Genomic DNA, 12,714 nt, shown 5'->3' with positions numbered 1-12,714 from the left:
AAGCTTATTTTCATTAAAAATGAACATTCATACCGACATAAATCTTCAGTACAATTGTAGCAACCAATGTATAAGTCACTTTTGACATTTAATTTGACGTGTAATTAGTTAATAACTTAATACATTAGTGATTGCTACATACTTTTATTTGGCATAAAAAGGAAACATTTCGTCTGCTGACATTAAAGACGATGTTGACTGGCATATTTCCCACTTGCTGTTTTCATTTACTTTTATATTATTTATGCAATTTCTTTTTATTGTCCAACACAGGGGTGTCCAGAGCCGGTCGCCGAGGGCCACAGCTGGGACAGGAAACCCTGGAAATCACTGCCTTATTCTTAGAATATCTAAAATTAGAAAGGAAAACCAGCAACACATCTAAATCTTTCAGGTGTGTTTGGTAATTCAATCACATCATGTCAACCAAAAGCAAATGTATTTGCCAATATTTGATGTGCATGTTAAAATAATCATTTGTCTATTCTGTTTCCAGAAGAAAAAAAAAACAAAATTTTGCTCTAATTATATAACATTACTGTGGGAAGGCCTCTGTTATTCACGTTAATGGTGCTTTTAAAACCTATTTCTCATTTAAAATTTTATTCTATTTAAAAGAAGTTCAACTCGTAGAGAGTCGGTATGATTCCACATTCAAATAAACTTCTCACAGCAGCAGTAATGAGCAGTGAACGCAACACAGCCGTCGGCCATCCTTCTTCCGTCTTTGTTCCTAAATTTCGGACCAGCTGAAATGGAATCTCCCTGCTGTCATGAATAAATCCTGAGTTCAAATCATGGTTAGAAGAAAGGCAGAGAAAAAGTGGGTGATGCTGGGAGCCAACACTGAGTCCAAATGAATAAAATGATGGAAACCTCTTAGCCTTGATATAAAACAGCAGTCTCGTTACATAACGTGATGCTTACAGTAATTTAAAGTAACCCGTTGCCGGAGAACATTGCAGTGAAATGTTATCAGAGCTGCTGCTTGGGTCCTTCTTTTATCCGCTTTTTCATCTCTTGTGCATGCTGCTTGCTGCGCTCCCGTTTCTCCAGCCTCTGTTAGGACGGCGCCAAAACAAAGAGATTATTAGACATTGTTGTCTTTGTCTCCTCAGAGGACGTCACTGCTCAAAATCCCACCTCTTTCTTAAGGCATGCGCGCATATCCCGGTCCAAGTCATTGCACGTGCCGAAGAACTTCAAGAAACTGTGCTGAGGGGTGAAAAGATTGACAAGGTTTGGTTTTCTGTGTGGATGAAGCCGGAGGAACGTTCAGAGAGCGTCTTACCTCTGCGTGGCACTGCCTCAGACGGCTAATCAGTTCATTACACTCGTCCGTGTGCAGGTGAGGTGAAAGGTCAGGGTGCATGCTGAGTTAAGGACTTAGAAAAGAACTGCGGCAATACTGAAACCCACAAACAAGAGGAGCAGATTGACACCAAAGAATGTACCATCTAATGTCTAAAGACGCTCATCAGGCTCTCACAAACCAAGGTGACTGCTATGAACTGAGTTTGACATCAAAAGTCAAAGAACAACCATATTTCATATTTAAAAATCAATATTAATAAACGCTCATTCTAAACGTGTTTGTAAGGATACTAATGCCTCCCCACCCCTCTCCTTCCTGTGCTGTCATTTTGAGGATGGATTTATTCTTTCCAGTTGTCACTTACCTGCAAAAATAAACAGGTGCATGTCGAGGAATAGGAACACTGAGACAAATGTAACATAACAGCCAAGAAACTACGAACATTTACCCTGAATCTTGTATCACTGCAATGGAAAGATTTGACAATATTGAGTCACCTTGGTTTATATACAACACATGCATGTCACAGCTAATTGTGGCTGATTGTTAACACAAAGAGGCACCTGCATACAATGAAACAATGTGTATTCCCGCTGTAAGCAGATGGAACATTCTCACCTGTGGAGAAGTTGTGTCATATGAGAAGATTTCCAGCAAAACCTTTGATGAAATGTCCCATTTAGCTAAATGCTAGGCTTCTGCGAGCTGATTTAAATGGCACCGAAATCAAGTGGAGCCTCTCAAAACTTTAAAGCCTTTTCCGAATTACCTAAAAATAAAAACATATAAAATTGACCATGTGGAGATGTGAATTACCAAAAACCGGTGTAAACATATAAGGACATGCCGTGTTTGCTAATACAAACCGGAAGTGTTTGAGTGTTTCCGCATTGAATGGGCGTTGCCTTGTTCTCGATCCACCAATCGGCTGCGTGTTTTTGGACACTGGGGCGGGAATTAAGCGAAGGTTATTCAGGACTAATAGAAGCTAGTTTTTGAAGTTTACTTCTTGTTGTGTAGCGTAACCCTTAGTTTAAAACTTCACCAGTCTGCCTTTAATTCCTAATACCAACACTTCTTTTTAGGATGCGTAAATGTTGATGCTCATTTTCCCATGAATTTACATAAGTTCAAATGGAAATATCTGAGTTGTGAATCTACTACAAAAGCTCTGATTTTGACAGATGTTATTTTGTGTGATTTTATAAAACATGTGTACAACCTATGTGAATGAATTAATATTTTTAATATTGTTCTACATATCTCAAAAGTGCGGCGGGAGCGATATTACGGGTGTAATTCCACTCCGGGACGAGAGGGGGCGCGATGCGACATTTTAGCTGCTTCTCCTCTCATCATGATTGGTTGGTTTGAGCGCCTCGTCACGGGCGGTTTGTTTGGATTTTCTGGACACCGTTTCTAGTGTGAATGTGGGCGGAACGTGTACGAAAAATATTTTAAATAAGTTTAGTTTTAAACGAGGTTGTTTTATTATTATTTTTAAAAGAATGGACAGCTCCAAAAAACGTTTATTACAGCGAGTCATAAGACGGATACCAGCTCGAATGCTGAGAACGACGCTCGAAAAATGGGGCCGCTTAACTGCGCCACAGCGGCAATCCCTGGATTTTACGCAACCGAAATTGGCTTTAACAGAAAAATTAGTGGCTATTTTTGAGGTATGTGTTGTTTTAAAGCAGAAGATATGTTAATGCAGTTTGTTCTTTGTGGTGAGCGGTCGCTATTGTTGAGTAAAAGCCCGTCTCCTGTCTCTGCAGATGTAGTTGAATCGAATGAAAATACAACTTCAGTGCAGCTCAACATATATAAAATATATTATTTTTGTCGTGGTGAACCATGTATTTCTGATTTAGCTCACTTTGGTGTCGTTGTTTTTCAGGAAAATGGCTGGACTGTTAAACATATCACAGAACTGGAGATGACACGTAAGTTCTTATTCTTTTCACATTCCTAAGAATTGTGATAATAAGTGGTTCTTGTGTCCCTTTTAAAGATGTAATTGACAATCCAAGCCTGGGGATATGGAATGCCTACCAGCTCCTGGAGCCTGAAGGTTTATTAAATTTCGGATTCTTAAATTACAAAACAGCTGGTGTATTTGCTAATTTTGGAGAGTTTGATTAACCCATGCAGTTTATTTCTCTTGTACATCTTTGTGTTTCTCTGTCTTAAAGATGACGTGCATTTTGTAGAGCTGACTCAGTTCAAAGAGCAATTTAAAGCTCATCTCCGGGAGCTGGTCAAACCGGTAAGTTCAACGTATGTACTTGTATAAACCCAATGGACGCATCATTCAGAACGCTCCTTATGTCACCAACCACTCATTATTAGGTGTCCGTCAAAATAAAGAAGCACTCAGATGAAGCGATTTGGATCCGAATTGCATGGGGAGACCACTTCTCCGAGCCCAACCATTTCAAACCAGCATACGTGGTGCACCATCTTCAAACCCCTTATGTTTTCATCACTGGGCTGAATTTAAAGAAGAAAAAACTGCTGTGTCAGGTGATTTGTTTCTTTGCTGTTCCTACACCTACCCAGTTGTTGTCTTCATATCGCAATAATGTTCTTGATCATTTCAGGCCTTGGTTCTGGCCACGAGATATCAGGCGATCAAGGATGCTAACCTCCATGGACGGAACCTCGACGCCCTGAGGGATGTGCTAATGAGGCAGTATCAGCAGGTCGGTCATTCTGAGCCTCTCGTGCTTTAAAGGTTATTAACTGTAGTATTATACATATAGATAACGGAACAAAATGGAAATCCGTGAAATGCCCATAACCTTCGCACCGTATCGGTATCACTAGTTCACTATTTGAACTTGAGTCTCTGAGTCTGATAATGTCGTGTCCAATAAAGCGATTTTCGGATGAAAGGAGCTACTGTAATTCAGCTATACATTTCACATATCCACTTCCTAGATTATGTTTTTGTTTACTGAATGAGTGAGATACATAGAAGTGCTGCATATACTCTTTATTGTATTGTCTTTATTATTTCTCAGGTGTTTCCGACGGCGTTCCCCTGCACACTTGCCGCGGTGCAGCAACCTGTCTCGAGTAATATTATTTCTAATCATCTTAACTTTATTTAACTGGATTTCTTGTTGGAATTAATTCTCCTGCATTTACAGATGTGCGTATCGACAGAGAACAGTCACAACTTGCAGCCGCTCGAGTGCACATGGCCTCTGAGGCCTTTGGTTGTGGGGCGTTGCCCGAGCTTCAGTCTGCCGTTTACAAGGTGCCCGCTTTTGTCTTCCTAAACATTTATGTTGGGATATTGCAGAAAGAAATTCAAGTCTTTGTGTTTTTCCTCAGCTGGAGACAAAATTCAAAGACAATGCCAACAAATCCATGATGGAATGTGAGGAGCCTTTCAGATGTTTTGTGAAATTTTCCAGCAGCAACCTCCTGGAGTCCTTCAGGCACTGTGCTTCCTCAGGTTTGACTCATTTCTGAGCCACAGATACAAAAGAACCTTTTCAGGAAGATTCCTGTCGGTAAATGTGGGAATGTTCTAAACCACCACAAGAGGGCGCGTCGTGCACTAAAACGAAATGACCTTTTATTAACTAATTACATCCATATTCTTTTTATCTTTGCAGGAATTGCCTCCACACCTGTCACACCTCTGCTCTCCTCGATCCTCCAGAAAGGAAGAAATCATTTTGTCATCACTGATAATGGCCCCTGATGTGTTGCTGCTTCTTAACAAACAACCTCCCTGTTTTGTTTTAATGATTTTATTCTTTATTCACTTCCTTTTGAAAGGGAACAGTTCCTCTTTAATTTGGTTTGTTATGTTTCTCTGTGCTTCTATTTGTACTATTTATACTATGTGTATTTAGCCAAAGCTTAGTGTGATCTAATTTTTCTGTTTTTTTACAGATCTTACTAGTTACAGTTTTTAAATGTCTTGCGTTTTGTAACTTTTCAATTTTATACTGTAGATTGATTAAATTTTCGATTATACAGATTATTAGGACAGATATTCTGGTGGTTTTCCTCTCATGTTTCCACTGAACTTGACCAAGTCTTTAAGCTGCACACAACATCTAGTGTCTTTCACCTCATGACCCCAGATGTTCCCAACCTCTGGGAGGGTTAAAAATCACTACTGGTTAACACAATAAAGCCAGAATCACTTTTAACATTTAATAAAACAAAACTCAGTTCAACCATGTTTTCCTCAAAGAAAATGACAATAATAGTAACATTTAAAAAAAAAAAAGGCAGTCGGGTTGCTTATCCTTAAAAAATTGTGTTTCTTGAACCCAATGGTTACAATAATAGAACAGATCATTTCCCTGACCCCAATGACTTCGAATGCCTTCACTTTGTGAAGTGATGTTCTTGAAAAGTTCGTTAAATTCCATTCAAAACCTTTTTTAGTTATTTTGCTAAGTCAGCAATAAGAAAATAAACGCCGGCTGTCACGTGGCAGAGGTAAAAACAGTATAACCCAAAAATATCTATTAAGGCTTGTTAGACAGCAAGGATTCTTGAAATACTTCTTATCTGAAGTACATTATTTTGAAAAACGGAAACACGTTTTACCGGATATTACGCACCTTGGGCGGAAGTGGCGTAGTCGGAGGGCAGCAGAGCAGCCTTTTAGGCGAGCTTGGCGTGACACTTGGGAATGTTTCGCTATCGCTAATTCAGTGCTGCTGCTGTCCAACGTAGGATGGCCTGTCAACAGAGAAACACGGCGTCCTCTGCGGGGGGCAAGGCGAACAACCGGGGCAGCGCGGCCCCCGGCGGCGCCAAGTGTCGCGAAGTGTCGCAGTCACGGGAAATAATAAAGCCCTCCATCACCGAGCTGACCAAAGAAGTGAGGACCAACATCCTCTGCACCGTGGAAGGATGCGGCAAGATTCTCCCCAACACGCCCGCGCTCAACATGCATCTTGTGAAGTCACACAGAATTAAGGTAAAAAAAAAAAGGTGATCAGTTATCACGTGGTCCTAAAGTAGTGAGTCCGTTTCCACCGAACTCGGCGGAGCTAACGTAACATCCGCGTTCACGTCACATCGGGAGAATTATATTCGGGAATATTTGAGATGTTTGATGGCAGCTGCATCTAAGTTACGGTCCGAGATCAACTGCAGGGCCCGAATCACCGTTTTATCCTTTTGAATAAAGAAAATTCTGTCCTTTGTGATGTTGTAGAAGAAGCTCCTTTTTTAACATTGTTAAATGTGTGAAGTTCTTTGAAGCAACCAACTTTCAGGCCTTATCACTAAGCATAGGCTATTATATTCATTTGGAGTGTTTCTCAGCCAGTATGTACTTTTTATTACAGCTAAAAATATCAATAAATGTAAAGATCTTAGAGGTCCAAGGCCTTCCCTACTGCAGCCATCACAAATGATGCATTGAAGGGCTGATTCTGACTGTAGGAAACTGTGGTTATGCATAGAATTAATGTACACTTGGGGAATGTAAGAACACCTCTTTCTCCCCTGCTTCATCTGCTTATTCAGGAATGTGAATGTGGGTTGGATGTACAGCATTTTGTTGATGTGCTTTTCCCATCGTAACAGTCGGTTCACTGTGTTTTGTTTTCTCAGTCTTTTTCTGAGTAAGTGAACGGGGCTTTTGTAGCCGTCTTCCTGTCCCGTCCTCCTCTCCGAGTAGCAAAGGTCCTTGAAACCACAATGTTTATGGTCAACTGGAAATTCTCATCATACCAGTAGTCAACGGTGCATGAGTGTGGCTAACATGTCCGCTGGGTCCTTTCTGAGCTTTTCTGTCATCTTCAGGACGGAATAGTAAATCCCACAGTCCGGAAGGTCATGAAAGGATCACAGAAGCTTTACTGCTGTCCCATCGAGGGTTGTCCAAGGGGACCTAATAGACCCTTCTCCCAATTCTCCCTGGTTAAACAAGTAAGCATTGGAATGGTTTTCACCTGTTATTGTAGTGTTAGGTTCCCAGTGAATCAATACCAGTTATCTCGTCCCACCGCCTGCAGCCTTCTGGTACATCTGAAACTCTGGTACATCTGAAAGATGTAAAACTCAAAACTTCCTGTCTGGCATTTCAGGAGGTTTAACTTTATTCTCTCCATCTGTTCCCTTGAAGCATTTCATGAAGATGCACGCAGAGAAGAAACACAAATGTTTCAAGTGCAGCAACGGCTACAGCACCGAGTGGGACCTGAGGAGACACGTAGAAAACTGTGGGAAGACCTACCAGTGCACCTGTGGCTGCCCCTACGCCAGCAGAGCCGCCCTGCTGTCGCACATCTACAGGACAGGTCACGAGATCCCCACGGAACACAGGTATGCGCACGTGCACGGCTCCGAGAAGTGACGACTGCTGTTTTTTTAATTTAAAACCGGAAAGATTAGAATTTTGAGAGTGGACTCTTGTGTTTCTGCACAGGTTCCCTCCAGTCAAAAAGAGAAAGATGGAGCAAATGCTGAGTGCTTCCCAAAGGGCCGACGAGCCGACCGGACACAACACGACCAGCAAAGAGGCGGCAGACGCTGCTTTTGCCTCGGAAGCAGCGATTCAGGTCTCGGACGCGGTCAATCCCAACTCCAACACAAGTAAAGCCTTTCAGAAGTTGCTCCTCCCCAAGCCTAAAATTGCTCTGGTCAGTGTCCCTGTGATGCAGCTGGCCCACCTGCCCGTCCTGCTCCCCTCGATGGACCGGGGGGCTCTGAGCTCTGTGCTGTTAGCGGTGGACCCCCACGGCTCCGTCGGCACACTTCACCTGCTCCCACAAACCGCGGGAGCGGTCGGAACACAGCTGGACGCCAAGGCCATCTCGCCTACCTCCCACCCCAACCTGGGGCCCGTTAGCACAGGGGTGCAGGCCAACCTGGACCCCGCAGGATTAGATGATGCAGGCAACCCGCCACTGCAGCGTGGAAGAAGCACCTCGGCCACCATTCAGACGGACAAGTCCTACCTGTCGAAAATGCCCGCCGGGGCAGGCGCGGGGGAGGGGCTAAGCCTGTGTTCAGTTGGCGAGTCCTCGGTGTCGTCGTGCTCCCAGACGGACATCAGCGTGAGTGCCCAGATCCTTCTGCCGGTCAGTGTGGAAACCCAGACCTGGTCCTCCCAGCTCAAAGCCATGTCCTCTATTGGGGCCCAGACCGACCGGCACATGAGCCAGATTCCCTGTTCCGCTTCCCCAGCACCCCCCCACCAAACACGGCAAACGCAGACGGCCGTCGTCACTCCCAAGACGGAGGCGAGCGCTCAAGATCAGCCTATCATGTGTTCCGACTTGTTCGGCGGGGACACCCTCAGCGTCTCCACCCAGACTGCGTTGGAGGTGGGCGTGGCCCTCGAGTCCACCGCAGGTATGTACGAGGACTCCAAGACGACGGGGGACATGTGCTTCGGGGTGAGGACGGACGAGCTCAACTCCAACAACGCGGCAGACAACCAGACCAAGACGATGACCTTGTTGAATGACCTTGAAAACATCCTCTCCGACAGCATGTCGGGCCACCAGGTGCTCGCTCAGGCCGCCTCGGGCCTGGCCTCCGAGCCGGAGCAGCCCCAGGGCATTGACTTTGACTTTGAGGACTTCCTCAATGCCGTGCACATCCACACGCAGACGGAGGAGAGCGAGCTGGCAGGACTTAGTGGCGACGCGCCGCTGGAATCTCTGGACATCCAAACCCAAACAGATTTCCTCCTGATGGATGATGTCGGCCAGAGTCGCACGCAAGCCAGCGATCTGGAGCTGTTCGACATCCAAACTCAGACGGATCTTAATTTCCTGCTGAGCCCTGGGACACACGTGCCCCTGAGCAGCATCCTGCGTCACCCGAGCTTTTCCATCAGCACCGAGTCCTCGCACACTGAAACGCAGACGGATCTCCCGTCCTTCGCCGCCGGCCTCCCGGCTCAGACGGCCCCGGGTCAGGGCGAGCCCACGCGGCCGTCGAGCAGCGCCGAGACGCAGACTGTGACCAGCCACGCGGAGGGACTGGGACACCTCTTCCTGACCAGCAACGAAACGCAAACCGCGGTGGACGACTTCCTGTCCGCAGACCTGGCCTGGAATGTCGTGTCCCATTTCAGCTCCGTGGAGACCCAAACGTGCGAGGAGCTTTGCGCCCTCTTTCAGCACCCGGAGAAACCGAACCGCTAAAGACGCGTCGAGACACAGCTCACAGTGGAGTCTCCCCGGTGCCTGTTGGGCCCCGTCCCAGAGGGCCACAGTCCAGCCGCGCTTGCTGTCCTGCCAGGCAGAAATCCCTTTCACACATAAGAGTGGGATCCCAGGACTTTTCCGTCTACCTGGCAGGACAGAACCGGCGTGGTGGGAACATTTCAATGAGCATTCCAATCAAAGTACAAGTCCAGAGCCTCTCCGCGTGTTGGCTCCGTCGCACTTTATTAGCTCCGTGGGCAAGATCTCTTACTTATTGTGACAGTTTACATATTTATTTGCACATGAAATGTTGTCTGTGTCGTGTCTGAAACGCCGGTTTACTCCGATATTCCGGTGTGGAACCACCGGGACTTGTTTTCACTGTTTAGTCTTACGTTTTTGTTCTTGAAGGAAAAGGGACGCCACCGTTAGATTTGCACAACTGTCTCTAAATGACGAGACGCCTTCATCCCCCTGATTAGAGCAGGAGTGCGTCAGCAGCATCACGGCGATCGTCTCCCAATAACAACTCGAACCCTTGGAGGTCGTGATGTGGATCAGCAGGGAGACGCGTGAGGTTTTAGCCTCGGCTGAAGGAGACGGTGGTGGTGTGTCTGACGTTCCGCCCCGTCCAGTTTAGTCTCAGCACGGACTCTTCCCTCCCCGTCTGGTTTATTTATTCGCCCTCCTGAAGCCAGTGTTACTGTATAGAAACAAACTCCGACTGCAGGATTCCGGTCGGCTTCTCCAGTCCACCAGAGCCAGTATTGTTTTCTCAGCTGACTGAAGTTTTTGTTCTCGTCTGAGTTCCCTTGCACTGAGTTACCTCACCGAGCAAAGGCTCCACGTGCACACGACGCTCCACGTGCACACGACACCCCCTTTTCACTGAAGAACCTTCGCTCGTTGGTTCCATGTTGTTGCCTTAATCCGAGTATTGGCTTCAGTTCCCGTTTGCTGCTTTCTAATTATTTGCAGGATAATAGTGTCTTGAGTTTTCAGAAACGAGATCTTCCCGTTCCGTCGCACGTCTGATGTGTATTTATTTGAATCCTCCTTCAGTCCCTCTAGACAGGATTTACTCACTTTAATACATGGAAGAGAATCTGTTTGTCATATTTATCTTTTTAACAGACAGATGCTAAAACGCCCGTTGGAATATGTTGTAAAAAACTGAAGAATGTACAGAACAACATGCCCGACTGTCTTGCACAATTCCCGAACCCTTAATGGATCGCTTGCTTCAGTTGTTGACGTTGACACTAATTCATTTCAGAAAAGTTGCGACCCCTCCTCCCGGCCGTGGCGAGCCCGTAGAGGGGAAGGAGCTCCGAGCAGAACCTTGTAAAGCCTTTTTAGTGCCGTGCTTTATTTTCTCTTCTGTAACTGCATGCAGGTGTTTCTCCAGCACTAAATATCTGTTTTAGGATCATTTGAGTTGCTGCCTGTGTGTAGCGTTCATGGCTGCCTTGACCTTTGGGTGAAACATGATACATGTCATTAATAAACTACTGGAACGTGTGTTCGCCGCTCATTTTTAATCGCCATGGATTTCTTTAGGCTCAAAGGTTCACAGCACACACAGTCTTGCTGGGATTCTCCCGGGTCGCCGCTCCTCCGAAGGGCAGGTCGTTCTTCCCCGGGAGTCTCCTGCGCTGGGCGCTGTTGCCTTCCGAGCCTCCAGCCATCAGGTACCTGTTGTGGGCGGAGCCACTGATGGCACGGAACAAGCAGGGGCTGTTCTGACGCACGCCTGCGGGCGGTTCTGGGTGGAGAGCGCCCGCTCTTCCGCGCATCCTGCTTTTCCTGTCGAATATTAAACTGGCGTCTTCTGCGACCCGGTCGTCTGGAGCCTTGGCGCCGCTGCCAGGTATCGGACGACGCAGGTGTGGGTAGACAATCGGAGGCAAAAATGTAAAGTGTCTAATGGGAACCACCGTGTTGGTGGTGTGGCTGGGTCTTTGGATCTTAGCGGGCCTGGTCTTTACTGGAGCCTGGCCGAGGTCAGCTGGTGGGCTCTTCTGGACCGCCCTGATGACGGGCGGCGGCGAGGCCTCGCTCTGCACAGGGCCCGTGCTGGAGGCGCGGCGGCGGCACCCTGCGTGCTGGTTTAACTGGTCCGGTGTGTTATTGGAAGCCGAACCCTCTGCGTTAGGAAGCGGTGGCTCAGCACAATCCTTTTGTTTCGGTTTCTTGCAGTTCTGGGTCACAAGGACGCAGCTCAGCGGGGCGGCTCGGGCCCATCCTCGGACCTGCCGGGAGAGTAGTGGGAAGTCATCAGCAAAAGTAAAGGGTGGCAGTGGAGGATCCTCATAAATACTGGTCGGGATATTGACCAGAACACGGGCACTACCATGTTAAATACTCACGGCTTCGTCCCAGCTGCTGGAGCAACAATATTCCAGCGGCTCCAGGTCCCTCAACAACTCCTCCTCACTGATATCCAGCAGAGCGTCCACGTGTCTCCTGCCTGGACTCTCATACAGCTGCTCTGCTGCCTCCTCAGCAGCTGGAAGTTCTTCTGACCCCCTCACAGTGGTCTCACCCGCTTCCACCGCCGCCATGGGACCTTTGCTCTTAGACTGTTGAATCATGCTCTCCTTGGTTTATAATAGTTTTACCACAAAAAGATGTCCTCATTATTTCGCTTCCAATGATGCTCCCTCCCCAGAAAGATGCAGCATCACATGATGACCCGGAGGATCCCTTTAAAAATTCCTGCCTGTTTATTCAGAACTGAAGAAGCTTTTTGCTGAAACGTCCTAAAAACTAGAGGAATTTTCTTAATCCTGCAGTTTCCCGTGAGCTGGCTTTAGCTGTGTTGGAGTTTTTGCCTCCTTTAGTTGCCATAGTTTACCTTCTCGTTGTAGAAGCGCCGAACGTCTTCAGAGTATATACTCGGTCGCCATGGCAACCGCTAGAGGCCGCACCGGAAACGGTGACGTAGAAATGAGAGGCCGGACAAACTTTATTGACGAAATATTTCAGTTGCACAAATACTCACTTCTCTATAAAATGTTTCTTTAAAAAAAAAAAGACTACATAGAACAGAAAAGCACAAGCAGCAATTCCTTCATAATTTAATAAATATTTAAATAAAGTGGAACTGTGGCTCGTGTTTGACTGATTCGTGCAACATTTTCATTATAAATGTCTTTAATAATCGTTGCGTTTGCTGTTTAAGTGCGTCCAAACAGTCCGACGCGGGAACCAGCGCGTCAGTCGCGTCCAAACGAGGGAACCATCTTCCGG

The 12,714-nt window shown here is 46.4% G+C and overlaps 4 protein-coding genes across 5 annotated transcripts; 2 read left to right on the top strand and 2 right to left on the bottom strand.

Annotated features, from left to right (window-relative positions):
- Positions 1 to 128: 128 nt before the first annotated feature.
- Positions 129 to 2,175, bottom strand: cmc2 (C-x(9)-C motif containing 2). Of its 2 annotated transcripts, XM_057018784.1 has the most exons (5): positions 1,934 to 2,175; positions 1,764 to 1,779; positions 1,292 to 1,408; positions 1,144 to 1,215; positions 129 to 1,059 (listed from the first exon to the last, which is right to left on the bottom strand). In XM_057018784.1, the coding sequence occupies exons 3-5, from the start codon at positions 1,370 to 1,372 to the stop codon at positions 976 to 978; spliced, it is 237 nt and encodes a 78-aa protein (XP_056874764.1). In that variant the 5' UTR covers positions 1,373 to 1,408; positions 1,764 to 1,779; positions 1,934 to 2,175; the 3' UTR covers positions 129 to 975. The 2 variants fall into 2 exon arrangements, with proteins under 2 accessions (XP_056874764.1, XP_056874753.1); XM_057018773.1 differs by lacking the exon at positions 1,764 to 1,779.
- Positions 2,176 to 2,684: 509 nt separating this feature from the next.
- cenpn (centromere protein N) lies at positions 2,685 to 5,328 on the top strand. Its single transcript, XM_057018670.1, has 10 exons — positions 2,685 to 2,994; positions 3,216 to 3,261; positions 3,330 to 3,389; positions 3,511 to 3,584; positions 3,668 to 3,841; positions 3,919 to 4,020; positions 4,342 to 4,396; positions 4,471 to 4,580; positions 4,658 to 4,781; positions 4,945 to 5,328. Exons 1-10 carry the CDS (start codon positions 2,824 to 2,826, stop codon positions 5,031 to 5,033), a joined length of 1,005 nt encoding a protein of 334 aa, XP_056874650.1. The 5' UTR covers positions 2,685 to 2,823; the 3' UTR covers positions 5,034 to 5,328.
- Positions 5,329 to 5,908: 580 nt separating this feature from the next.
- Positions 5,909 to 10,983, top strand: atmin (ATM interactor). The gene is made up of 4 exons (XM_057018633.1): positions 5,909 to 6,272; positions 7,106 to 7,231; positions 7,428 to 7,627; positions 7,731 to 10,983. Exons 1-4 carry the CDS (start codon positions 6,027 to 6,029, stop codon positions 9,457 to 9,459), a joined length of 2,301 nt encoding a protein of 766 aa, XP_056874613.1. The 5' UTR covers positions 5,909 to 6,026; the 3' UTR covers positions 9,460 to 10,983.
- On the bottom strand, positions 10,982 to 12,673 carry LOC130517082 (uncharacterized). The gene is made up of 2 exons (XM_057018694.1): positions 11,832 to 12,673; positions 10,982 to 11,714 (listed from the first exon to the last, which is right to left on the bottom strand). Exons 1-2 carry the CDS (start codon positions 12,054 to 12,056, stop codon positions 11,025 to 11,027), a joined length of 915 nt encoding a protein of 304 aa, XP_056874674.1. The 5' UTR covers positions 12,057 to 12,673; the 3' UTR covers positions 10,982 to 11,024.
- Between the last annotated feature and the right edge of the window lie 41 nt (positions 12,674 to 12,714).

This window comes from Takifugu flavidus, chromosome 2 (assembly GCF_003711565.1).
Source record: "Takifugu flavidus isolate HTHZ2018 chromosome 2, ASM371156v2, whole genome shotgun sequence".
Taxonomy (NCBI): Eukaryota; Metazoa; Chordata; class Actinopteri; order Tetraodontiformes; family Tetraodontidae; genus Takifugu; species Takifugu flavidus.
The sequence above is the reverse complement of the archived record's forward strand: the minus strand, read 5'-3'. Positions and strand labels throughout refer to the sequence as shown.

Bases quoted from the DNA above. Each gene is read 5' to 3' on its own strand.
- cmc2 (XM_057018784.1), bottom strand. From the start codon at position 1,372: ATGCACCCTGACCTTTCACCTCACCTGCACACGGACGAGTGTAATGAA. The intron at 1,216-1,291 runs GTAAGACGCTCT...TTCACCCCTCAG, and splicing joins TGAGGCAGTGCCACGCAGAG to CACAGTTTCTTGAAGTTCTT. The intron at 1,060-1,143 runs GTGGGATTTTGA...CCGTCCTAACAG, and splicing joins GCGCATGCCTTAAGAAAGAG to AGGCTGGAGAAACGGGAGCG.
- cenpn (XM_057018670.1), top strand. From the start codon at position 2,824: ATGGACAGCTCCAAAAAACGTTTATTACAGCGAGTCATAAGACGGATA. The intron at 3,262-3,329 runs GTAAGTTCTTAT...TCCCTTTTAAAG, and splicing joins CACAGAACTGGAGATGACAC to ATGTAATTGACAATCCAAGC. The intron at 3,842-3,918 runs GTGATTTGTTTC...TGATCATTTCAG, and splicing joins AGAAAAAACTGCTGTGTCAG to GCCTTGGTTCTGGCCACGAG.
- atmin (XM_057018633.1), top strand. From the start codon at position 6,027: ATGGCCTGTCAACAGAGAAACACGGCGTCCTCTGCGGGGGGCAAGGCG. The intron at 6,273-7,105 runs GTAAAAAAAAAA...TGTCATCTTCAG, and splicing joins TGAAGTCACACAGAATTAAG to GACGGAATAGTAAATCCCAC. The intron at 7,232-7,427 runs GTAAGCATTGGA...GTTCCCTTGAAG, and splicing joins AATTCTCCCTGGTTAAACAA to CATTTCATGAAGATGCACGC.
- LOC130517082 (XM_057018694.1), bottom strand. From the start codon at position 12,056: ATGATTCAACAGTCTAAGAGCAAAGGTCCCATGGCGGCGGTGGAAGCG. The intron at 11,715-11,831 runs GTGAGTATTTAA...CTCTCCCGGCAG, and splicing joins CCAGCAGCTGGGACGAAGCC to GTCCGAGGATGGGCCCGAGC.